The sequence below is a fragment of the Talpa occidentalis genome, unplaced genomic scaffold (assembly GCF_014898055.3).
Source record: "Talpa occidentalis isolate TD23 unplaced genomic scaffold, MPIMG_talOcc4v2.1 talOcc4.15, whole genome shotgun sequence".
Taxonomy (NCBI): domain Eukaryota; kingdom Metazoa; phylum Chordata; class Mammalia; order Eulipotyphla; family Talpidae; genus Talpa; species Talpa occidentalis.
Genome location: NW_023601543.1, coordinates 42,668,680 through 42,696,452, shown reverse-complemented (window position 1 = coordinate 42,696,452; position 27,773 = coordinate 42,668,680). Strand labels below are relative to the sequence as shown.

Sequence of the window (27,773 nt, the reverse complement as noted above, 5' to 3'; positions counted from 1 at the left end):
ACATGAAAAAATGTTCAACATCACTTATAATCAGGGAAATACAAGTGAAAATCACAATGAGGTATCACAACACACCAGTAAGAATGGCCCACATTAAAAAAAAAAAAAAGCCAACAACAACAAATGCTAGCGAGGATGTGGAGAAAAAGGAATCCTCTTACACTGCTGGTGGGAATGCAAACTGGTCCAACCACTATGGAAAGCTTTATGGAGGACCCTCAAATTGCTAAAAATGGATCGATCATATGACCCAGCAATTCCACTCCTAGGAATCTACCCAAAGGACACAAAAACATTAATTCAAAAGGATACTTGCACTCATGTGTTCACTTCAGCACTATTTACAATAGCTGAAATATGGAAACAACCTAAATGCCCAAAAACAGATGACTAGATCAAGAAGATGTGGTATATACACACAATGGAATACTACTTGTGGATCAAAAAGGATAAACTTATGCCATTCACAGCAACATGAATGGAGCTGGAAGGGATTATGCTTAGTGAAATAAATCAGAAGGAAAAAGAAAAATAACAGATGGTTTCACTTATAGGAGAACATAGGGAAACCATGCAAGGTATGGCGGGGGGTAGGACAAAACTAGCAGTCAAAACTATAAATTGGAGACATTCATCAGGGGAGGTGGAGGGAAAGGGATCAAAACAGAGGGGAGAGCACAAGAGTCTATGGAGATGGCTCATGGGTGTCTTGGTGGTGGTAATTTTATTGGAACAACACCTGAGAGGAGAAATCAAACATTGTACAAAATTGTACAATGATAAATAAAAATAAATAAACAAACAAATTAGCTTGCTTTTCTGAGGGCTTCTGTCCTGATTAGTATTCAATAGAGATTAGGTCACTCCAATTTAAATACTACTGGAGTTGAGCTATAAAGCACTGTACTTATATTTCTAAATTAGCAGTTTGTTGTTTTGGATTGCCGAGAGTAAACTTTAAAATGGTGACTTTCATAGAGATGTTAACTTTTCATTTTGCCAAGAAAGAAATTCAAACCTAAATATCATTTACTTTCACATTTTTATAAAACAAAGAATATTTCAACATACCCTCTACAATCAAGAAACAGTTTTAAAAAAAAAAGGGTAGTTCTTGAAATTGAATAAAAGTGTCTTTCTGAGGCCTTCCCGGTGGCGCAGCGGTCGAGCACTGGGTTGTGAAGCTGCCCACAGCCTCCGCAGCATCGGTTTGATCCCCGGCCACTGGGCGAGGACCCCACATGGCGCGCAGACCTCTCTTGCTGCCCGCTGCACCCCTCAGCAGTGTACTTCATCAGTCAGTCTGCCTGTTCTGCTCTCCGCTCTGTCTCTGGTGAATTCTCTCACCCTCCCGCACTTCTGACTGTGCCCAGTGCTTGTATGAATAAATAAATAAATCTTTAAAAAGGAAAAAAAGCCTCTTTCTGGGAAAAATCTCTAAAATGAACCTAATACACACTACATTGTCATTTGCAATGGACAAGGAAAAACTTTCTCAAACCACCTGGGTGAAATCAGTTTTTTGCAATGAATGAACGGAGGAGAGAGAAAGAGAGGGAGAGAGAGAGAGAGAGAGAGAGAGAGAGAGAGAGAGAGAGAGAGAGAGAGAGAGAGAGAGAGAAATGTGAAGCATGAGATACCAGTTTAGAAATAGAAAATCAGTTCAGTTGGAGTCACAGGATATCTTTTATCACCACATGGGTGGTGCAATAATAGCCAAGAAAAATACAATTATTGATTTAGTTACTCTAACAGTTAGTTCAACCATCTCATTTAAGTTTTGTATTTACATGTTCAAAACAGTGTTAAATTTCCTATTACTTGTTAAGACTTGGTGGTTAATTGCAGTAAACCACCTAACTTTTTTTTCTTTAAAAAAAGACTTCTCAGAATGTCTACTACACAAGAGGTCAACTATGAAAACCTACCTAATTCATACCCAAGATCTAAATTGTCATGTAGAAACAGAGACATGATACACAAAAGATAGTAAGATACAATTCTATATCAACCAATAAATCATATACAGTAGCCTCTCCTAATCTGAGGGGGATAATTCCAAGACACCCAGCTGATGCATGTAATCACAGATAAGATAATCACAGATAATCACAGATAAATCACTAAACCCTATATATACCATGTTTTTTATTGTACATACACATAATAGTTAAATTTATAAATTAGGCACAGTAAGAGATTAACAACAATAACTAATAAAACTAACAATATACAGTAATTGTATACAATATACAGTAATTGTATATTGTAGTAAGTTATGTGAATGTGGTCTCTCTCCCTCAAAATATCTTATACATGGACTATGGCTGGCCATGGGTAACTGAAACCACAGAAAGCTAAAGTAAAAATAAGGGGAGACTACTGTAATAAATCATGAAAAATGAAAGGCACAACTATATAATTTATCAACAACCTTCAATTAAGACCATAAACTATAGAATAATCACAGTTACTTTAGAAGTGGAAAAAATACAAAACTTCAGAAAATTATCTTTTTTCTCCAGCTTGAAAGTTATACACAGAGTGAAGGAAGACTCCCTGAAATTTACCTTACTAAGATGTTTTAGATTTGCCCACGAATACTTTTTCACCCAAGGAAAATCTAATGTATAGTCAAGTACATTAAGTCCAAAAGAGAATAAGGTTAAATCATTTTGCATAAATTATGACTGATGGCTCAGGCACAATATTCTAAACACACACTATATCATAAACACAGTCTATTACATAACCTACACTTTAAAATCAGAACTTAATTTGAAGGGCCCAAGACAGATCTTCAACCTGAGCACTCAGCAAACATGTTTGTAAAATGTGTCCCATCAACAAAGCCTGCTTTGAGATGCTTTTAAGGGAAACTCCACTACTTTAACTCTTTTTTGAGTCTCGGGTCATGGAGACTTCAAGGATATCATCACTTGAGAACAAGCTAGGGCTGGCTAAAGCATCATTTTGGAGGTCTTGGCTGAATCCACACTGGTATGCATGTGACAGATGTATAATCATGATCCCTAGTTGAGTCTGTTTCCTTTCTTGAAACTTTCCAAGAAGCCTCTGAGAATATCATCCAGATCACAAGGTGCTGCCTCTGGTATCTCAATGCTCAATATTACATATTGGGGCAGGAGTAGTATCCAAAAGCAGTCACAACTCCATCAGAAGTATTAGAGGTCCAGGCTGTGACACAAAACCTGGCATAGCTGCAAGTAAAGGAGTCACTCCTCCATTTTACTGGAGGGAAGGGAGAGGGGGAGAAAGCAAAACAATACAGAAGGGAGCAGGGGGAGCGGTGGTGGAGTACCTAAAAACAATGATAGAAACTGGTGAATGAGAGAATAAATAATAGGACCCCAAAGCCCAAACAAGCTAAGCCTTCTCAATCACATAAAGAATACTAAGACAGCAGCCCTTGTGAAACCTTACACCATTGACTAAAAAAAAAAGGCAAAAGTAAAATAAACCTTGAGGCCAACAATGTAAAGCTGAATAAGCAATCAGGAAAAAGAATGTGAGAGAAAGTCAAAATAAACCTTTAGTTATTCTGAGCCTATCTAGAGAAGAAATGAGTAATGTCTCTTGTTTAAGCACTCAGAGAGGAAAAGTAACCAATTCTTGCTGTTAGGTAAACTGATGAATCAAAATGCCAAGTTTCTTTTTTAAAAAGAAAGGGGGAGAAATCAAAAGAAGGATCTCTTGCAACCAGGGATCTTTAGAAAATGTTGTTACCAAAAAAAAAAAAAAAAAAGCCAACACAAAATGTTAGAATGCCTGAAGAAAGGACCTGAGAATTCAATTCTAACATTTTACAGATAAAGAAACAGGCTTAGATAAGGGAAATGAGTTGGTCAAATAAATAAAGCTAATTAGTGGCAAACCCAGGAGTAGAATTTAATACCCTGAATCACAATCTGCTACAAATTTTACTCTCTACTCATTCACTACTTCTATGCTTATGAATATTTGGATAAATACACAGTAGTTGCATTATTAAAGACATCTGTTTTCATTGATTTCCAATAAAATACTTAGAAAGAATTCAAATTTTGATTTTTAATGATTAAAAAGAGTTCTAAACATCTGTAGTCCAGTATATGCACAGCAGCACAAAAGAATAGTTAGCTAAAACAGAGATTTCAGAATAAGATTACAGGTTTAAGTACATGCCCCTTAGAGACACAAAACTGTCAAAGTGTATGCAGTGCTAAAACATCACAGCATATCTAAAAGGTTGATATGTAAGACAATTCAAATTACTACAAAAAATGTTGAATATTTTTGTGTGTGAAAACGGGTGTGAACACATACCCTTCTAGTTGATATGAGGCTTTAAACAGGTTCAAAACTAGTATCTTGATGCAAATCTGTCTAAAAAATGACTAAAGCATAATCTATACCCAAAAATAATAGAATTTACAAGATAATGATGAAGTTACTACTTGAAAATATAAACAATGATTAGAAACATTATTTTAGTCACATGTTCTACAATGCCTTCAGTTAATGAAAAACAGCACTAGTTTCTTTATTGGTGAGAGTACCAGAAAAATTAATATCATATAACTTTTTATTTAAAATTAGGAGTAGAGGGCCTCCCTGGTGGCAAAAGGGGTTAAGCACTGCACTATGAAGCAATCCATAGCCTTTGCATTACCAGTTCGAGCCCAGGCCAGCCAGGGAGAAACCCACATGGCAAGGAAGACCTCTCCTGTCTTGCCCGCTGCTCCCCTCAGCAGTGTATTTCAGTCTGTCCACCTGTTCTGCTCCGCCCCACTCTGTTTCTGGTGAATTCTCTCACCACCTGCATCTCTGGCCTGTACCCCTGCTCCTCTATGCATAAATAAATAAATCTTAAAAAAATAAAATTAGGAGTAGAAAAATGACAGTTGTAGGAGATTAAGAACCCAGTTTGTTAACAATTTATATATAAGCTCTAATGTTTGAATACACACAAATTGCAAACTGTATAATTCCCTGTTTCAAGAAAAAAAATATAAGCCAATTTTAGAAGAAATTTTAACACAAAAAGTTAATACTGATATAAATTTAGGAAATTTGATCATATTAAAGAATTAGTTTAATGTATTTTTATATCTGAAAAGCAAAACCATTAATTTACTTGTCTCTGTTTTATTTTAAAATTTCAAAGTTCAGGGCCTCCCCGGTGGCGCAGCGGTTGAGCGCTGGGTTGCGAAGCTGCCCGCGGCCTCTGTGGCGCAGGTTCGATCCCCGACTGCTCCCCGGCCACCGGAGGAGGGTCCCACATGGCGCGCAGACCTCTCCTGCCGCCCGCTGCCCCCTTCAGCAGTGTACTTTGGTCTTTCTGCCTGCTCTGCTCCCCGCTCTGGCTCTGGTGAATTCTCTCACCCTCCCGCGCTTCTGACCGTACCCAGTGCTTGCATAAATAATAAATAAATAAATAAATCTTAAAAAAAAATTAAAAAAAAATTTCAAAGTTCAATACAAAAGAGGTATTAATGAAGTCAGAAAAATGAGTCATTTTTGCTAACACTAGAAATCCAAACTCTCTTGGTGGGGGGAAAAAGGCTGAAAGGTAAGTTATCATTTCACAGAAGTTCCAATACAGAACAGAAAAAGGAAATCTGGATATGTTTACATTTTATTTTATTTTATTTTATTAAGATTTATTTATTTATACATACAACATCTGGGGTACAGGTCAGAGGTGTGGGGGGTGAGAGGATTCACCAGAGACAGTGTGGGGAACAGAACAGGCAGACTGACTGAAATACACTGCTGAGGGGAACAGTGGGCAAGTGAGGAGAGGTCTGCTGCGCTATGTGGGTAGCTCCCTTGCCAGGGATAGAACTCACGCTGCAGTGGCTGCAGCGAGCTTCATAGGTTGTATTTTAACCCCTTGCACCACCAGGGAGGCCCCTATGGGAAATGTTCACATTTTAAGCAGAGAGACCACCAGTACTGACCATATTTCTCTGGTGCTGGGAATTATAGCATAAAAAAGAAAAACAGTGACAAGTACAACCTATTTAGATATCTACAAAGTAGATCCTACTTACTAGCTGAATACCTGTGTTTTATTTAAGTGTTTACAATACTTACCTTTACTATAAAGACAAAGTACGTTGAAAAAGAAACCGTAATGTTTTTAGACATTTAAAACCCTTACTCAAACATAAAAACAAGTAAAAGACTTCATTTAAAAGCTACTTTTGTTTTCAAGTACAATAAAGGAGAATCAAAGCAATTTTACTAAACAAACAGGACCACCAAAATTTTTTTTCAAAGAAAGTTATTCCAGATTTAGAAAATCTGTATGGGACATAAAGACACATACAGATGACATTTGAAAAGGTGTCTAAAATGGAAACCAAGTGAAAGTCATACAAGGAAGGGACATGAGATATACTCAAGGCATTTATCTTTGCTGAAAATAGGTAAACTATCATTAAATATCTTTACATTTAATGAACATCCGGGAATCCTTAATCTGTTCCAAAAATATACTGAATAAAAGCACAGTGTAACAGTACAGAGCCTTCATCAACAGATAGTAGGGGGAAAAATTATTTGCATACTTTCCAATTTTAAAAACAAAGGAGTTCCAAATGATGAAATAATTTTAAACTTTTAAGGGTATGGTTTAGAACTTCTATTAACAATGGGAAATTTTTTCACTCTCCACTTCAAATTTCTTTCTATGAAAAAGAACTAGTCCCACTCAGAAAGAAACGAGAAAAACAATGGATTATAATTAGACCAAATTCTTCAACTATAAAATGCATGCCTTATGTGGCAGAAGAGAATATCCATTTTTAAAATCTCAGCTTAGCCAAAATTTGGGTAAAAAAATAGAACGCTTATTTAGAAAAAAATGTAGCAATCTGTCTTATTCTTTTAAAAGTTCCATTTTAAATATTTTTCACATCCTGCAAAAAATGCAAATGGAATATTCTGATAATAATTTTTCAGGGGGAATGGACTCTAGTGATTATTTAGTATACAACTTCTCAAAACAAACAAGTTAATGATTCTTAACACTTAACAATGTCAAACTTCAACATACTTCTTCCACCTTATCACTGAGACTAATTCACAGTGCAGGTATTAAATTGTAAGACATTAGAACATAGCCGAAATAACACTATATTGAAAACATTAAGAAATCATAGTGATTTTTTAATGGCAGCATAATTATAGAATTGCAACCATAACAAAACATGCATCAGTAATATCTTTTCAATAAAACAATCAATTTGAAATACAACTAACAGGTATTCAAAAAGCAACATTAACATAACGACATTCTAACAGCTAACTTTAAGATTACATGTTCAGGGCCTCCCAGGTGGCGCAGGGGGTTGAGCCCAGGGCTGTGAAGCAGTCCACAGCCTCTGCAGTGTGGGTTCGATTCCAGGCCAGTCAGGGAGATACCCACCTGGTGCTACAGACCTCTCCTGTCTCGCCTGCTGCTCCCCTCAGCAGTGTATTTCAGTGCCTGTTCTGTTCCCCACTCTGTCCCTGGTGAATCCTCTCACCCTCCTGCACCTCTAGCCTGTACCCCAGTTCTTGTATAAAGAAAACTTTTTAAAAAATCACATGTACAATTAAAACAACATGAAAAACTTCTTATTCTCCCTTTCAAAAGGTACATAAGGCATAAGCTATAATTTTTAAAAGATTTATTGATTTATTTATACAAGAACCGGGGTATAGGACTGATGTGCAGGAGGGTGAGAGGATTCACCAGAGACAGAGCAGGGAGCAGAACAGGCAGACTGACGAAATACACTGCTGAGAGAAGCAGCAGGCGCGACAGGCCGAGGTCTGCTGTGCCATGTGGGACCCTAGCTGGCCAGCGGGGATCGAACCAGCGCTGCAGAGGTTGTGGACAGCTTCACAGCACGGTGCTCAACCGCCTGCGCCACCAGGGGAAACCCATAAGCTATAAAATTTAAAGTAAATTCTCATTTATACAAAATTCAAAATAGAAAGTTATACTTTCTACTAAAAAGCTCAACCACAAATAAAAGTTAAACCACTTATCACCGTGTAATATTTCATCAGTTTATTAATACAATTAAGTATAATTTACAAGTTGACACCTTTATCTCAAAATAGCACACATCTACTTTAAATTCATAAATGATACTACTTAATAATATGCTAAAATAACACAAACTTACCTATTCACACCTATTAAAATATTCAGGGTATGACAGTATTTAAGATGATCTCAAAAACTATCATATCTTTTTCATATAGAAAATAAAACTAGTATAAAATGTTTCAAAGCTTTCCCACAAATACATGTAAATATATATGCCCTATATAAATGTATGCTTTGGAGATTAAAATCTTTACTTCAATTCAGAAACATCAAAACTTCTTTGGCTACAAACATCCATCTTGAGTCTAACAAATTCTTCCAACTCTCATGAAAAGATGCATTGAAATTAAAACTAAATGCCTGAGAAATGTTTTAAAGAAATTTATTGTCTAAATAATCATTAAGCATTCACATTAATACATTATTTAACTCCCATAAACATTACAATACTGCTGAAAAGGCTAAGTATATGACACCTAAACATAATCACACAATTGTGTACAAATTTACATACAAGCACAATATGCTATCTACACCAAAATAAAGCCTACTCTAAAATGTGAAATTGGTAAAAATAATTCCAAGATTTCATCATGATGTACAAATAAATCTTAGTTGCCTAGTGCACATTCAATATGATCAAATACATCATCTGTATTATTCATTACCATTATGCATACTAAAATACTTCAAAAAAGTATTTGTATCCCCATCATTGGATCACCCACACGTATTAGATATCTCTTTGGTATGTTGGATAAAAAACAAGTTATAGTTTATTTTTAAAAAGTATCTTAAACCAAGTATAAAGAAAAACATGTTAAAGGTAAAATTAAATTCTTCTCTAAAGTACTCAAAAGTTGTAGGTTTTTTTTTTTTTGGTTTTTTTTTGTGGGACCCTCGCTGGCGGCCGGGGAACGAACCGGTGCTGCAGAGGCTGCGGGCAGCCTCGCAGCCCAGCGCTCAACCACTGAGCCACCAGGGGAGGCCCAAAAGTTGTAGTTTTTAATCACAAATACAAGATCTATAAGCATTTGAGGCCTCATGATTTAGATGAAAACAAAAAGATAGCATAAAATGACAAGGAAGCATAAAAATAGTTTTTAAATGATTTCAGAATCTCACTGTGATCACGTACTATACTAAATAGTTGATAAATGTATGCCTGTACCATTCCATTCTGGCCCATAAAAATAACTGAATATTTCATCAAAAAATGAGTTGATTTAAGCAGCATCTTTGTGTCCATGATTAAGCTCTATTCAAAAACATAAAATTGTTTGTTGAACTTAATAAAAACTTTCACCCATTAATTAGGAGAATGCCGATCTTTAAAACAGAAAAGCCTATCAACTTCAGCAAGATGCAAAACAGAGCTAGAGTAACAGCTGGCTCCACTGCACTTACTAACTCAAAATTAGTTTCTTACAAAATCATGACACAAATATTACATGTATATTTTCATGTTTTCTTAACATTAGAGCCTATTATTAGGACTATGTAGATGAGTAACAGTATTCTTTACAAAAATCATCAAGTCTATCATAGATTTCTGACACTACAATCAATCAGAAAAAAAATTATGTGACCTTCTTACTTTAGAGATGAGAGAATTTTGGCAAAGAATACTTAAGTCACTTGCCTAAGATCACACAAACAGAAAAGTTAGAACTGAAAGTCCGATATCATTCCCATTATTCAAAATTTTCATCTACTACACCACAATGTCTTCTTGTTGAAGACGGGGGGGGGGGGGGGGCGGGAATACCATAGTCTAGGAAGAGTTTGAAAGGTACATAAACAGATGATTATACTCTTTAATATCTATGCTTTCTATATTCTTCATTGTTGTGTATGGGTGTGTCTTATTTTTTCTTTCTCCTAGCCATCCATAGTTAAGTAATTCTGAACAGGTTATACTGTTTACAATTAAACCTATTAAGTATTATTAAAGATAATACTAGCATATTGTCTACTCTTATTTTATAGGTAAAACGTAAATGAGTTAAAAGTTAAAGTCTAAATGAGTTTGGACAAAATTGTAAACTGATACTTATCTTCAAAGTGATTCTTAATCTTAAACATCTGACCAATCTCAGTTTTTCACTTTGAGAGAACATTATAAATAGACCACCATATTGGATGGCAATTAAAAACAATTTAGAAGAAAGATATCTGCTGTCACCAATTTATTGAAATACTTCCATCAGTAAAAAAATAAAAGTCAAAATTTAAATATTCTCAAAATACTATGTTTACACAGAAACACATAAGTGAGTACTGTATAACAGTCTATACTAGTTGTGTTGTTATTTATATTTACTTTCTTTTAAGATTTCTGAATTTTAGCTCATTTTTGACCTCTTTCAAAACTTGCAGGAAGTGATTGAGTCTCTCTAAAGTAGGTACTCCTGATTTTTACAACCTGCTTGCTTTTCCATTGCTGATGTTTATGCCCACACCTAAGATGTGTTATAATCTTTTTAAAGTCCTTACAGATGGAATCATACCTATTCTCAGGATCATTGTCGTCTTCATCATCATCCACTGTGACAGGTACTGATTTAGATAAGGCTTCATCTCCTTGGGGGGAAAAAAGTGTACTTAAAATTAGCTTTAAATTATCTATATAAGTAAAACCATGTAAAATAAAAGTGAAAGCCAAAAACTTTAAAATAACTAGTGGGTTCTGAATTGTACTCTGGAAATCAAAATATGAGTAAAAAGAATTTAGAAGGAAAGCACAATAGGGGGAAGGGGGGTTTGAAGTGCCAGCTGTAAAATAAATACTTGGATCTTAGATATTTCAACTTCTTCCCAGAGCACACCAGTTTTAAAATTCATCCTTTCCAAGAACAATTCTTTATCATTAGCATCATGTTAGCATAAGCTTCTTTCTAAGTTTTGCAGTGATTAAGTTTAAGCTAAAAGCTAACAAAGATCTAATTTATCCTGTATCAACAATGAAAACAGCAAAACTGCAATTAATATTTTGGTAGTACCAAGTAATTTCAAAATATATTTAAATTAGTATGGTATTAATGATTAGAATTACCCAGAGATATATTCAAATACAGCTAAGTCTTATTTAATATCATCAATAGGTTCCTAACTATGAATTTAAGTGAAACAACAAAACCAGATCCTCAAATAAAATACTGATATATTCAATGTGGGCCAGGATTTTTCTTACCAACATAATGAATGAATGAATGAAATGACCTGCTATACAGTAAAACTTATTTCCTTTTTAAAAGCTACGTTTCTACCCTTTCATTGAAAATCTAAAGAAATTACATGTGCATTTCATTGCACGTAAATTCTGCCTAAAAAGCAAACTTAAACATTGAGATCTAACACAATACATGCTTATGTATTTAGAAAGAAGTATGGTAATGTTTATTTCGAAATCCATCAAGACTTCAGAGGGAAAAAAATCAATCTCAAAAGGTTATGTACTTCATGATTACATCTCAAAATGACAAAAATACAGAGATGAAAAACAGATTAACCATTGCCATGGGTTAAGAATGGGGATAAAAAAAGGTATGCATAAAGGGGAAATGCAAAAGAACCTTCTGGCAATGGAACATTTTATCTTGACTGTGGTGGTTGTTATATAAAGCTACACATGAAACAATTACACAGAATTATACTTGCGCATACACATATACACGCAAATGAATAGGTGTGAATGTGGTGAAATCTGAGTAAATCTTTGGTTTCCTAGTTTTGACACTGTACTATAGTTATTCAAGACGTTACCACTAGGGGAAACTGAATGAAGGATATCCAAGCATTTCCTATACTTTTTATACCCCCTTGGAACTTCCTGTGAATCTATAATTATTTCAAAATAAACAGTTAAAAAGGCAAAAAAAAAGCTACCTACATTAATGGATAGGATATGTAGATAAGTATATGATAAAACAAACAGTACGATGTTAACTGCAAGAACTTTTGTGCATATTTATATTTTTTTCATAATAAAATATTGGGGGAAATGTTAAAAGAAAAAATCCATGAAGAATACAGATACCTGCAGGTTCAATTTAGAAATATACTAAACATGTAGAAAGGCAAAAATAAATCTCACAATATCCAGGAGCAAACAGTTAAATACAGTTGACCCTTGAACAACGTCGAGGGTTAGGAGAGCTGGTCCCTCTTGCAGTTGAAAATCCGAGTATAACTTTGGACTCCCCAAAAACTTAACTACTAAGAGCCTGCTGTTAACCAGCAATCTTACCAATAACACCAACAATCCATGAACATATATTGTACATATGTATTACATACTACATTCTTCCAATGAAGAAAGCTAGATAAAAGAACATTATAGTAAATTAAAAAAATTTTTTCCAATGTTTATTTTTTAACAACCCACATGGGGCCTCCCAGGTGGTGCAGGGTTAAAGACAGTGCTGTCAAGCTATTGCCAGCCACCGCAGTATGAGTTCTTGATCCCAGGCCAGCCAGGAAGCAACCCACATGGCACAGCAGACCTCTTCTGCCTCGCCATCTGCTCCCCTCAGCAGTGTATTTCAGTAGATCTGCCTGTTCGGCTCCCCACTCTCTCTGATAAATCCTCTCACCTCCCCAACACCTCTGGCTTACACCCCAGTTCTTGTATGCATAAATTAAAAAAATCTTCTTAAAAAAAAAGAAACCACATGTAAGTGGACTCAGGCAGTTCAAACCCATGTTGTTCAAGGGCCAAATGTTCCTCATTCAAACAGACCAATCTTCAAATGAAATATTTCTAGAATATTACTGACATTTTTCACTTACCCCTTTCTAAAATTTGATCCCATCTTTAAAACTGAGTTCAAATTTTACCTACTAAGTCTTCCTTAAAATATTTAGATTAAATGGCTCACTTGCTAAGCCCCAATTTCCAGGAGCATGGTGGGGCCCACAAAAGAATACCCAAATATTGCTGAATAAATTAGAATTCTCTAAACTCATGGGAGGTGGGGAAGCTTTATAGTAGTTCATGAAAACTGTCACCTAAATGAACTGAACATATTAAGGAGATAAATAAACTGTGAGCAAGCAAATGCTTGAGGAATACCACTGATCACTCACTGGCTAATATCAAAACTTATCCTGAAAAAAACTACTTTTCACATAGGGCTTATATTGAAAGCCTTTCATATTCTTTCCTGCTTAAGTATTTTTATTGACAAAGTCCAATTTTTAGATGTGTTAATTCCCCTACCAAATTTATCTTCATTTTTTAAATTTAGATAGTGCTGCAGCTCTCCTGCCTGTTACCATGTAGATGCTCCTTTTCACAAACCTTCTCCCTTTGCAAAACAGGAACAGCAGCTCTCCTGCCCACCTGTGAGCTTCTTTTTTCTTTCTCCTTTTTCTAATAAACCCTTTAAAATGTCAATAAACAATACTGAGAAATATTCAGAGTAATGAAAACCCAAACAAAGTTTGTTTCACAAAATAATTGAGAGACTGGCATCTGCGAAAAGTTGAATTCTCAATACTTCTCAGAATATATACCTGAGAAAGGTTCATGTTCTAATCAGCCCACTGGTCCTTCAGAACATTAAATAAGTCAAAATGAAACACAATGATCTAGACTAATGCTGGGCGAAGGAATTATTGGGAGATTCAGCCTCTGAATATTTGTCATATGTTGCATCTCTCAAGATCTAATGAATGCTATTACTTATTAAGATACTAGGTATTTAAAGTTTCAGTCATAGGAGATACATTATAGAAACCCTCACGTGTCAATTTGAGATTTTGGGGAAATGAAAATTAGTATTTGAAATCAAACATGTTGATTTCACTGGGGAAGCTAATTAATCATAGAAACCAATTTTCCACAGTTTAAGATTGGTTCAATAACTTACAATTTGATAAAGTGAACATTTTATAGAACGTGGTAACAAAAATATCAGTTGGGCATCATGTAACTATTAGATTCTGTGTTTTGAATAAAAGTCCACAATCTTATACAATTCTGAAATCCAAAACAACTTAAAAGGTATTCATGAGGTGTTGGCAAAGTTCATTTGGCAACAAAACTTAATCTGAACTGTGTAAACCTTCATGTTTTACTGCAGAAATACTAATGTCTTTGATTATGTGGGTATCGCCCAACAGGGACTATTATAAAATACAGGGAAACTACTCCACATTTTTTCAAAAATCAAGAAGTCAAAATTTCTGAAATACATCAGTCCCCAAGAATTTCAGGAAAGAGAATGCAGAATTATAGTTATAATAGTCATACAGGAAGTCCGCCATCTAGGCACATGAAACATATACCATACATAATCACACTCGATTTTCAAATCAATTTAAGCACTCCATAAAGGAACTTAAACTTTTATTAAAAACCAAAATTCAAGTAAATTCCACTCTACTGGAGTGGAATAAAATTCTACTGGAATAAATGGAAAATCCTAACATAAGGAACGAAAGGAAAATTGTAAACATTCTTCCTGGGCTGGGAACACAGTTACATGTGAAATGTACTTTTATAAAATTTTTGGAGTAAATTTCAAGTGCCCCTGGTTAAACTAACCCATTAAAAATAAAGACACTACAACTGACAAGTTTATTTATTACACAACTAATTTCTTTAAAGAATTGCAATAATAAACACTTTTCATAATTGGATGAAGGAGGGTGGAGGGGTTCATTGACAAGTTGAACAAAATCCTAATTGTCGTAGTGCTCTAATCTCATCAGGGAAAGGTAATCCATGTACTTTTTGGATTTCTTCCTTTATTTTGTTAGTGTTAATGACAGAAATACCTATTTCCATCATTAGGAAAAACTGATAAGCACTAGCAAAGTGTGTCAATGAATTAAATTTAAATTTTTCAGAGGATTTCAGGGTTTACAAAGCTAATCTGCACAACTGAAAATATCATATGCATAGCAAATCAGCAGTTGAAACTTACACACACCATGTTATACTGGTTCAAAGTACTCATTTTCGTTTCATGAATAAATACCTAGTGAACTACTGGCACCAGTCTGCTTTTCCTTTATAAGCTACTGTTCATTACTCCCAATAAAAGTATTAAATACTGATACTTTTATTGTTATTTTCCCAACAAACTTCAAATACTATCAATGTTTCAAATACCTTCCAATGATGATGGCACAAAAATGGAGAAAGGCTTTCTAAGTAAATCCCTAAAGAATGTTCAAATGGTCTTTTCCTAAAGTTACCTTGCATTTGATTGGCTTAGGGAAAAATGAAGCAATGTAGTTATTAAAGAGAGGGAAAAGTACAAATGATATTTTTAATTTATTTTTGCATACCTGAAGATTGGCAAAATCCAGCATGTGAAGACAGCACTAAATTTTCTGTCACAGGCTTAATTTTCTGTTCATCACTGCTCCCCTCACCTACAGAATTCTGCTCATCATCTACTATATCAGATGAAGATGAGGAAGTAATGTCAGCTTGTTTCCTTTTAGTGCTTTTTCTTAGGGAGTTTCTCATTTTTTCCTTAACATTCCCTATCTTTTTTTTAGCTGAAGTTCGTTGTTTCTTCAGCTTTTTATTATCTTCAGAACTTTCCTCAGCATCAGAAGATGATGAGCCACATTGTGCCTCTGTGGTATTTCTCTTTGAATTTAAATTTCTTCTTTCCCGCGATTCAATTCTTTTCAGTCTCTTGTCAGAAGAATCACAGCCAATTTCTTTCATGGAATATTTCTCAGTATCAGATGATGAACAATCCTGTCTCTTCCTTAAACTCTTTTCAGGCAAGTTGCCCCTCTTTTTCTCTCTACCAGACGCACCATTCTTACTCCTTTTATCTTCTGAAGACTCGCAACTTTCTCTTTTCCATGGCATCTTCTCAGCATTATCAGATAATTCATCCTTCTTTTTAGAAATTTTATGTTTTATTTTTTTACTTTTCTTTTCCCCATCAGTTGGGTCATTCTTATTTTGTTTTATACCTTTAGGAAAATGACAGATTTCTTCTCCCTCAGGTGATTTCTCAGTGCCATCAGACGATGATTCATAATGCTGTTCCATCTTAGTTACCTTTTTCTTCAAGTCTGAGATTTTCTTTTCTTTTTCATTTCCCATTTTACTCTGCTTTTGTTCATCTTCAGAGGATTCATCACTCTGCTCTTTCTTTGGGAATTTCTCAGCAACATCAGATAATTCACCCTGTACTTTCTTACTTGGTTTGGTTTTCAGATGCTTACTCTTTTCCTTAGTCCCATAAACCTCTTTGTCTTCTGAAGAATTAACACTCTCCTCTTTCCCAGAAGATGGCTTATCAGCACCATCAGAGGAAACACCTGACTGCTGCTTCTTACAGAGTCTATCTCGTAATTCCATGAAGGTTTTATCTTTTTCAACTGTGCCTTCTATGGAAGAGAAATTCTCTCTCTCTTGTTTCCTTTCAGCATCATCGGATGATCCTTCTTGAGCACTCTTCAAACTTTTCTGCCCTTGGTTATCCATTCTTTTTTTGCTCTGTTTTTCGTCTTCAGAAGAATCATAATCATCTTTATGTGGAACTCTTTTTCTGGATGCTTTGGCAGCCCCAATTTTACTCATGCTTTTAATCTCTTTTTCTAATTCTGAGTCATAATTAGAAGATTCAGAATGGTTTTGTCGTTTCTTTTTAGAAACTACAGACCTTTTAACTGATTTGCCTTTTTTAATATCAAAATCTGAGCCAGATGTAGAACTTTTTCGTTTCCTTTTTCCTTTATCATCTTTTCCTGTTTGAGTTTTCAAATCATACAAAGTTTTGGCATGATTTGTATGAGTGTCATTAATATCAGTATCTGAAGAAGAACTGTGACTCATCCTTGATACCTCTTTGAGGATTGCTAGCATTTCATCAAAATCTGAATTTTGATCCACAATCTCTGACTGCTTAGATTTAGGCAGTTTATTAGGCTTAGGATTATCTATAGCACTATCAGAAGAATTCCGCTTATCCTTTTTTCTCATTGGAACTGATAGTTTTTGTTTCTCCTTAACTGTTTCATTACTTTCTTCATCTGAATTAGATGTTGCAGGGTTGGTTTCTGTTGCTCTCCTCAAAGGTGTAGTCTTTACACGTGGGGATCTACGAAGATCAGATTCTTCTGAAAGTAATGGAATGTCACTTTCAACCAAAAATTCATTATCACTCTTTTCCTGCCCAAGTCCACAGTTCTCTGGCTTGGGGTTCAGTCCAGAACTTTTATAGCTATCTTTATCTTGTGGAACATCCTGACAATCAACTCCTTTAATTGGGGAATTAGAAAGGGAAACAGGGGTGAGTTTAACATATAATTCCTTTGTTACTTTAGCTGCAGTTTTTGATTTAATACCTCCCCTGTTATCTTTTGAAGAAATATTTAATTTTACAGAATTCTCCAGTTCTTGCTCAGTTCCACTGTTGCCATCTCCCTGATAATCAACTGAACTCTGAACCTCCATTGCAGACTCAAGATTCTCAAAAATGTCTTCTGGAACTGAGGAAGGAACTGACACAATATCCATGTCTAAGTCTTCAGAAGTGTTAGCAGGTTCATACTGAGGTTCCTCTTTTTTATCAGATTTCTTATGTTCACCACTACTGCTTTTATTTGCTCTTTGTTCCTCTGCTACAACGCTTTGATCCATGTGCTCACTGTCTACCTGCTTTCTTGACACCTTAGCTTCTGACTTTGATATATCCTTCCGTTCCAAAGCATAGGATTTTTCTCCTTTTCGTACTTTTGTTTCAGACTTAATATCCATGACTTTATGCTCTTTGGTATTTTTCTCTTTGTTTACAGCATCCAAAGCTCGAATTTCAGAATTTAAATCTTCTTCTAATGCAAGATGAGCTTTCTTTATGTCAGCCAACACAGATTTAAAAGCTTTAAGCTGACGTAACTTTGTAGCAGAATTGATTTCTGAATTATCTGTTGCCTGCTTCAAAAACTTAACATAACTGGAGTTCATATTGGTTGTGGTCTCAATCAGTTTTTTTGCCTTCTTAATCATCTCCTTAGGCACAATTAGTGCTGCATAAGAGTAGGTTACAGAACCAGAACATGTATCTTCTAGTTTCTTTTCTTCTCCATTACAATTTGAACTATTTTTCTTAGGAGAAAATCTGGATGTATGTTCACAGACTTTATTACTCTTTTCACTATCAATTTTTATCTTCTTCTTATTTTGTTGCAACAACTGTTCTAAATTTTCAAATACACTGTTACATGCAGTGACCAAGTCCAACAAAGGCTCCGGGTGACAAATGTAGCAATACCATTGGTTGTTTTCATCCATTATTGTAGACAGCTCCTTTCGACCAAGGTTGCGCAAAATGCATTTCTTACAGAAGGCATTGTGGCAAAAGTCACAACAAATCAAGTTTCCACCTTCTGCACACCATCTGAAATTATTTAAAGATTAAAATATTATTCCCAAAAGGAACTTAACTGAAATCTTTTCATTATTAAAGCAATTTAAGTTTTCTTGCTGCTAATTTTAATAGTAATTTAAGTCATCTGCTTAGTCTTCATTAGAAATTTAAAGCAGATATATATTTAAGGATTTTTGGCAACTAAGAAAAACTTTTCATTAATGATGTAAATGATGCTAACTAAAAAGTGAATCTAATGAGAGACTACATAAGAATCCCCTTCACCTCAGAAAAAAGGAGATGACACTAAATTTTAGTTCATCTTGATTTATTACCTACCTACATTGTTCATCCATTCCATCTGAGTCACGGCTAATATCATCACTCATGTAATATTTAAAGCAATTCTGTTAAAAGAAAGGGGAAATTTTATTAAAAAACTTAACATTCATAAAAGACAAAGACATTTTTAATGTCATTTTAAAAAGTGAGAGAATGTGTGTGTTTATGTGTATTGGTTGTGTGTTTTAGAGAATCACAGCAGAAACAATGCCTACTTAATATGAGAACTTTCCGTACATAAGACTATCTCAAAAAGTTAACTTCTTGAAATAGATTTCCATATCAAACACCATTCACTAGTACTTGTATAAAGTTTATAAAAGATTTTGAAAAAGCAAATTTCTAATCGCATACAACTATTGAAGGACTACCTAAAAATGTATTAGAAGTTCTTGCTACTGGGCCTCCCTGGTGGCACAAGGGGTTAAAACACAACCTAATGAAGCTGTGCGCAGCCTCTGCAACACGAGTTCAATCCCCAGCCAGGGAGCTACCCACATGGCACAGCAGACCTCTCCTGACTCACCTGCTGCTCCCCTCAGCAGTGTTTTCAGTCAATCTGCCTGTTCTGTTCCCCTCTCTGTCTCTGGTGAATCCTCTCACCCTCCACACCTCTGGCCTGTATCCCAGTTCTTATATACATAAATAAATCTTTTAAAAAAAGAAGTTCTTGGGCCTCCCCGATGGCGCAGCAGTTGAGCACTGGGTTGCGAAGCTGCCTGCAGCCTCTGCAGTGCTGGTTTGATCCCCGGCCACCAGCGAGGGTCCCACATGGCGCACAGACCTCTCCTGCCGCCCACTGCTCCCCTCAGCAGTGTATTTCGTCAGTCTGCCTGTTCTGCTCTCCGCTCTGGCTCTGGTGAATTCTCTCACCCTCCCGCGCTTCTGACTGTACCCAGTGCTTGTATAAATAAATAAAAAATCTTTAAAAAAAAAAAAAAAAGTTCTTGCTACTTAATACATTTAATAGTCATCATAATGACTTCTCGGCCTTTTGGCTAAGATTAACTGTAATAGTCGTCATATATAAATAGCTACCATATGGGGGAGGGAGGGGCGGGGAAAGGAAGGACTAGAGTCAAAATAAGGGGGGGTGCAATTGTATGGGGAATATAACCAAAATGAAAATGCATACATTGTGCAAAGATGAAAAAAGATGTAAGAATTATATAAAATAAATATTAAATAAAAAATAAAATAAATAGCTGCTATAGATAGTTAAGCAACATTATGCTACATTAACATACATTATGTTTAAATTTCATATGCGTACTATGCAAGACAGGAGGGATTAAGCCAAATTTGAGGGGAAAGTTTAAGGTGTTCATTAACATGTAAATAAAACCTCCTAAGCTCATATAACCAATAAGACACAAAGCTGATATTCAATTCTAAATCTGACTGACTTTAAAGTCCTTTTCACTAGAACTATAGAAAGGGAGAGTTCCATGCCCTCTGATAAACACTACTGATTACTGAAAAGGGGTCGGCTCAAAAGACTGCACCTTGGGAAAAAAAATGACCATATATTTAAAAGAAAAAGAATATACATCATAAATCCAGCAATATGAAATTCAGCTGTCAAAATTTAAAACTAGAAGCTACAACATATACCCTAGAAAGGGGAAATTTTATTAAAAAACTGGTAACAGTTTTAACTCCTGGCTGAACTAAACTGAAGGAAAGGAGGGACATACATCTAAAGGAGGAAGTAAACTTCAATATATTCAAGTAGGTCGAGAGCTATCAAAACTTTATACAAGATAGAGAACTGGAACCTGAGTAAAGTCTAACCTGTCCCCGCATTTCAAGGAGGCATTTTATTAGAAACAAACTACAACAAGATTAATCTTAGCAGTAATTTGAGTTAGGGAAACCAAAACTTTGAGATATTTAAAATTCACTCCAAGTTATTATTAATTAAAAAGTATATAATGATTTAAGACTATCTTCAACAAATATGAAACATTTTTAATTCTACTAACTCCAAGTTATGTCAAAACTCTGCTCCACCTGAAGAATTTTGATTTGGGGAATTAGGGTACCTAAGAGGGAAGGTTATAAATTATAAATGTACACACACATACACTTCAGAGTCTCCAATACACCATGCTTTCCCTCACCTACCAGACTTTGAATACCATATTCCCTTTGCCTAGAACATGCTGAACCAATTCTCCATTGTAAACCCCCCCAGCACAACTCCAAGTTACATAGGCTTCTGTGTGTTCCAATAGTACACAGTATCTCTCTATGGTACTTACTAGGCTTTTTAATATGCCTAAATTTCCTGCTACAACATAAGCCCTCCAAGGACAGAGACAACTTCCACTTTCTTCATCACTGTTCACCAAAACCCTGACATGTAATAAGTATTCAAATATTTGTAGAATGAATTATCAATGGATAATTACATACCTTACAAATAAGTACTTGCAGTGAAGGGTGTCTATAAATGGAATCTTTTTGAAAATGATTGACCTGTTGTCCACAAGCTGTGCAGCTCACAATCCCATGAAGCCCATCTTCTAGGAGAAAGGAATTACCATTATTCACACATAAATACACACACAAAAAGATACTCGAGTTAACATTTTGTAACTTTTGTATTGGAAATTAAATACTTCATAGTTCTTGGAAAAATAACATTTTGTACACAGGTAGAAAGGACTTATTAAAAATATGACAACCATATCAAATACCAGAGCTACAAACTCTGCTTTCTTTTATAGATACAAGCCCTATCTCTAAAAACAACTTGATAAACCATGAACAGACCCCATAAAAGAAGTTATAAAAATAAGGGCCAAAAGCTCTTTTTCATTTTCCTAATGCTTTGCAAACAAAATTAGTACTGGTTCTTAAACACTGGGGAAGCAAGTGACATATATGGAACAAATTGTTTTGCCACTTTATATTTGTTGTTTGATACATCATAGTTTTTAATTCCCAAAATGGAATTGCCTTGCACCGATACTTTCAATATCATATATGAAAACCCTGTAATTTTATACTATCAATTTCATCCCTAAAATTTACTTCAATACTGTTCACAATCTCCATGACGCTGCCATGTTTCTACATATACTCTATTGTCCAATCCATATCACCACTATCTTAATCCTTCCAAATAAATACAAATAAGACTTGCAGTGTATCGATCTTGGCAGCAAACCTCAGAATGGCTGAGGTAGAAAGGCAAAGCCTTATTCCATAGTATCTACAGGAAAACAGACTGAAGTTATTCTATTCAACAAGTAAGAGGAAATCTCTCCTACTTCACTCTCATCACTAATTCTGCTTAGGGTAATGCATCACAATCAGATCTTGAACATTACAGACATCTGAACAATCTTTTCAAAAGCAAAGACAGACATTTCTACCCCTAAATCGCTGAATGGGAATCTCCTAGACATTTAAATTTTACAAATGATTCCGATGTGCAAACAAGACCCTGATCTAAATAAGATGGTAGATTATAATTCAAAAAGAGGATGGGTGGTGGGGAGGGAGAACCTCAGTTTCTAACCCTAAATAAAAAAACAAAACATCACCTATGTTTCTCACCTTTTAAATTTATATTTGTTTTTCTTAGTTTTAAAGTCCAAAGTACTGTAAACCCAAACTTTATCACAAATATTTAACTTCTGAAAATAAAAATAAGTTTAACCAAGGTTTAAGAGCACCATTACACTTTTCCAGAAAATATAGAGTATTTGAAGGCTGACTATATATAAGCTACTAATATTTTATTTTAAATCATATTGTACTACATTAGTGCTTGATTTTGGGTATTCATATATTCTGCATTTGTCTTAACAGAAGTAAATACAAAGTATGCTTTTCAATTCAAATACTGATTGCATTTAAATAAACTGACAAGAATTAAAAACTAGAGTTTTAATGTTCATCCACTGTTAGGTAGTATCTATTAAGCATTCATTAAAGCATTCTACATACTTTAGCACACATATCACTCAAGAATTAAACAAAACTAGGTTATCTTTTGGAGAGTTTCTCCCTCATGTAAACAAGAGATTGTATAGAAGATACTGCAGCACAAATTAGAAAATTAGAAAACAAAAACATGGAAATAATCTCATATTTGGGGAATGGATACAGGTTTACAAAAGAATTCCATATAACAATGAAAAACTAGAAAATAGATGTACATTAACTATTTCAAAAACAATTTTGAATGAGAAATGTTGCAAAAGGATGTATGCATACAGTACTATTTTCTATATCTTTAAATGAAAAATAAATGCATTAAGAATAAATTAAGTATAGAAAAACATGCATGGAAGCACACACACACACACACACACACACACACACGATACAAAATGATACAAAACTTCAGGGTAACCATTACCAGAGAGGCGGGAGGAAGAGGAAATGGATGAGAGGACCGAAACAAATTTTATTTTGAGATCTGAAGCAAGTATTGCAAAATCATGAAATGTTATTCTATGTGCTTATTTCTATATGTGTATGTTTTAAAATTTTATTTTTAATTATGAAGTAATTTAATGATTATAATACAATGTGTAAATAGAAAAGAGGCCTTTCATTTCTGAAATTAATACATTTTAATAGTTTTAAAGGGAGAACAAAATTGTTATGGCATATAGAAAAGTTAGGTATAAAATTTAGTGTTCAATGATAAAACTAGAGAATGAATAACAAAATAGCTTATGGTATTTTAAACAGTGGCTCCTAAAATGTTCAAATTAGATATATCTTTGTGCTTTAATTTTGTTTCAAATTAATAAAAGATTATTTTATATATACATCAAGTTTACCTTTTTGACAGTTCCTAAATTAGGCTTCAATGTTATAACTATCTTTAATATTAACTACCAAATCATTATCTCAAATCACTAGTTTACTCATACATGTGTATATAATTAGACATAATTAAATTTCTTGTGTGATTTCCAACAACAAAAGGTATAACAAATTATTAAGACAAAAATTAACATGAACATTCAAGCGCTACTATATGGTTATAAACATAAATGATATAAATATTCTTATAATGAACACTCAGTAAAATGTTTCAGAAACACATCAGCTCACACCAAATACCAACAGTACAGCAAGGTGGCACTAGGAACACCCACCCCGACTATTGTGATTCTATTTTTACACTTCTTTCAGTCTTTATCCACATTTCAGGCACTGACTGCTCCAGAATCCCACCCCAAAAAACACCATTAAAATATTAATTTTGACACAATGCAGTATACTTTAGTTATCTATGTTATCTAGAAAACACATGATCAGAGGAAAAGAAACACTTGCTAATAGTCCTTACCATTACCTCTTACATGATGACTCTCTTAAGTTTTATGACTATTACTTAGTCTTAATGAGCTTTGCTGCTGCAATGGTAGTTTCCCTATTATGAACTAGGTTCTCAACATGCCTTCCTAATGTTTGAAAGGGATAGACCAAACTCTTGTAGACCTAAGACTAAACAACATTTCCTTGATTTTTTCCCAACAACCTAATGAATTATTTAATCTGAAAAGATGTATAACATTTTACAAATACAGATATAATTTCTTATTTTATCAAGATAATAATATAGCACTGAAATAAAAATCACAATTATCATGATGAATTAAACAGACATGCTTCCAATATACTTCTCCTTAGAAATACAGTGTTATGTTCTATCTTCTAGAGATCCATTCCTTTTATAGTCATGGATTCTGGCTCTATTAATCTGCCAAAAAATACATATAGGCACTATTTTAAAATCACATGCAAACACATATTCCATTGTCATAAATTTCTAAATGAATCCTCCTTACGATAACTTTCTAAGATGGTTAGCCAGTATGGTTGTATGTGTAAGTGAGGGTGGACAGACAAAGGGAGAGGCAGTTCAGACAGATGAAGGGAGGGTTACTAGTTCTAACTTCCTCTTCCTGCTCATATCTACATTGCTATCCTTAGATAAATAGATCTCCAATTTTAACGTATGTAAGAACTGGGGCATTTTTTTGATGTCATCCCTCAACATTGTAATTAAGAATGGAGTCGAGGGACTTGCTTTTTTAATAAGCACATCAGGTAACACTAATTCAGATGTTCATCGCTCTGTGAAACTATGTTTTAGCTACATATAAGTTACCTGAAGGCAATAGGCAAGATTTTGTCCAAATATGAAATTCTTTGGGGGTGAGAGGAACACATGGTATTCAAGCATATAGGCATTACAGAACTTACATATGCAAGAAAGAAATGCTAAGCTTCTTTAAATAACATTAACAGCCACTGAAGGCAAAGGTGTTGGGATAAATGGTGTTTAACCTTTTCTGCTTCAGAGCTCAGAGAGAAACAGAAGTTATTTTTAAGTAGTGCTTTTAATAAACAATGGGCAAAAAAGTGGAGGTATTTTTAGTAAGCACATCAGATTTTCCAATATGGTCATAAACAGCAATTGAAACTCATGTTTTCATTTTCACTTGTATTTACCTCCGCGTTTTTTGAGACTTTCAGTTTTCATTTTACTTCTGCTTCTAAATTCAGGCCCTTTAAAATCATCTTTGTCTTCATTCAGCACTGGCTCTGGTTGTACAATCACTGTACCTAGAATGATTTCATTTAAAAAACCATTACACATATTAAATGTGCAAGTGAAGTACAAGACTTCAGTTCAGATAAAGCCAACATTGCTGGTACATAGTTTTGCTTCTTTCAAGCTTTCAATACTTGTAATAAAGACCTCCCAAGAGTAAATAAATCATGGAAATAATAAAAGGGCCAGGTGTCAACAATCAGATTACTTGTTGGAATATAGATCATAAAAAAAGGGGAGGTATTATAAACTGATAACAGAAATGTGTGAATAAAGTAGAAAGCCTCAGCCCAGTTCTGAATTTTTATAAGTGCCTATCACAAAAGCTGTTTTGAATATGAATATCCACGCTAAGCTCCATAAGGAGTTCATAAATTAAAAGGACAAGGAAAAAAATTTTTAAAGATGACCTATTCTCATAATCCAAATCACAAACTCAGGAAAAGAGCTTTAAGGGTTGTTTTTACTGTTGTGGGGGAATATGGGGGGGGGGATTAAAAGTTCATTCCGCTACTACTGCTATACCCATTCTGCAGCATTGCCCATCTAGTATGCCAAAGCTTCAGTACTCTGCCAAGTCTTTGAAGAGTTGTAAACAGAAGACTGTATTAAGATACTTAGGTTCAAGCATTCTAACACTAAACTACAGAACAAGGTCAACTGTTGGTTCCTATAAAGTATTTTAAAAGAATGTTACTTTCTTATCGATAAAACGTGAACTGAGGAGAGATTGTTAAGTTTTGATTATGATTTCTCAAAAGCAAATATAACAGTGACACGGTAAAAAGGGTCCAGGTCTCACATATACCTACATTACTTGGCTTAGTAATTGGGCATTATTGGCAACAGTGAAGAACCTGGTAGATGTCAGGGGCTGTTGCCCTGCAACAAAGCCCTACGTTATTAGCAAGCCGATTTTGACAAGGTATAGCACTTATATAAGTGAATTCCTGAGTTTCTGAAAGGGGGAATCAAGGTGGGGAAGGCACAGAGGATTGAGCTTTTACAAACTGGTAAATTTAATGATCTCCACAAAAAGTGTTTTACTTATGACAAACATTTGATGAAAATATTCTCAGAGGAACCCTGGCATTTGAAAAATAGCTGAAGATTTAAAAGATTTAATTTTTTTTATTTCTGAATATTCTTCTCTAAATGGAAGTGAAGAAACACAATGAAAAGAGCACTCACTAGCTTTGGATTGAGGCAGACTAGGGATCAAATCTTAGCATCTCAATTTAAAGCTAAAAAAGGTAACGGAGCTCTGAATTTGTTCCTTCAGCTCTGTAAGTAGAAGCAACAACTATCTTACAGTGTCGTTTTGAGGATTAAATGAGCTAATTTTTTAAAAGTCTGATAGCTACACATGTCCAATATAGTATTATAACAATTCATTATAATCACCCAGATTTAACCTTATGGAAAAAGTCTTATTCTTGGTTTGACTGGAGAGAATTATGCTTAGCTCAGGTTAACATTCCAAAGTTTCTTCACAGTATCATTAAAAGAAGGATTTGAATTCCGAGTTTTTAGCTCACTCAGTGGCCATCATAAGGACTCCCAGTGACAACTGCTGAGAATGTAACAATCCAAAGTGAGTCACTCCCTATGGGACTCAGACTCCCATGTTAGCTGCTTCTGCACTTGGTCACCAAACCATTACATAAAATTTTCATAGATGATTTACAAAGTCAAGAAAATAGTAGATCTATCAATTTTTCTTCTATCTCTCTTCTTTCTCTCCTTCATTCTTTTTCTTCATTTCATTTCTCACCATTGAACTCCTAATTGATCCTGGTAAAGCAATGTCTTTATCTTCTTACCCACCATATTTTTTAATCTTCCATAATCAAAAAATGTGTCATAAAAACATAAGTATACACATAGAATAAAGTTTAATAAACACTGCTATAAATGGTTGTCAGAATAAATTTGAAAAATCTGTTAGGAGTCTTAAACATTTAACTTAATAAAGAAAAGAGATTTAAATTTTTGATTCTGGAACACTGAAATTACAAGTCCCCTGTAATCGTTCATCATGTAATCATACTGTTCTCAGACATGGGCTTGAAAAGTCCACAATTTTCGTTTGGCTTCCCCTCAATCTAATTAGTGAAGGTTTTTTTTTTATTATTTTTTTAGATTTATTTATTTATTTATACAAGAAGAACCAGGGTACAGGCCAGATGCGTGGGAGGGTGAGAGGATTCACCAGAGACAGAGCGGGGAGCAGAACAGGCAGACTGGTGAAATACATACACTGCTGAGGGGAGCAGCGGGCAAGACAGGAGAGGTCTGCCACGCCATGTGGAACCCTCGCCAGCTGGCTGGGATCAAACTGGTGCTGCACAGGCTATGGAGAGCTTCACAGCGTGGCGCTCAA

At 34.7% G+C, this 27,773-nt stretch overlaps 1 protein-coding gene across 2 annotated transcripts in view; it reads right to left on the bottom strand.

The window, feature by feature from the left end:
* The window catches only part of ATRX (ATRX chromatin remodeler), a 155,170-nt gene extending 129,720 nt beyond the window's left edge, over positions 1–25,450 (bottom strand). Inside the window, exons 1-5 of one of the 2 annotated variants that reach the window (XM_037511634.2) lie at positions 25,288–25,450; positions 21,217–21,326; positions 18,796–18,863; positions 15,407–18,486; positions 10,618–10,690 (exon numbers count right to left, since the gene is read on the bottom strand). In XM_037511634.2, coding sequence (XP_037367531.2) covers positions 10,618–10,690; positions 15,407–18,486; positions 18,796–18,863; positions 21,217–21,326; positions 25,288–25,435 — 3,479 coding nt within the window. In that variant the 5' untranslated portion in view covers positions 25,436–25,450. The remainder of the gene's footprint in view (positions 1–10,617; positions 10,691–15,406; positions 18,487–18,795; positions 18,864–21,216; positions 21,327–25,287) is intronic. The other variant, XM_054695664.1, reaches the window with a different exon arrangement.
* Positions 25,451–27,773: the final 2,323 nt, after the last annotated feature.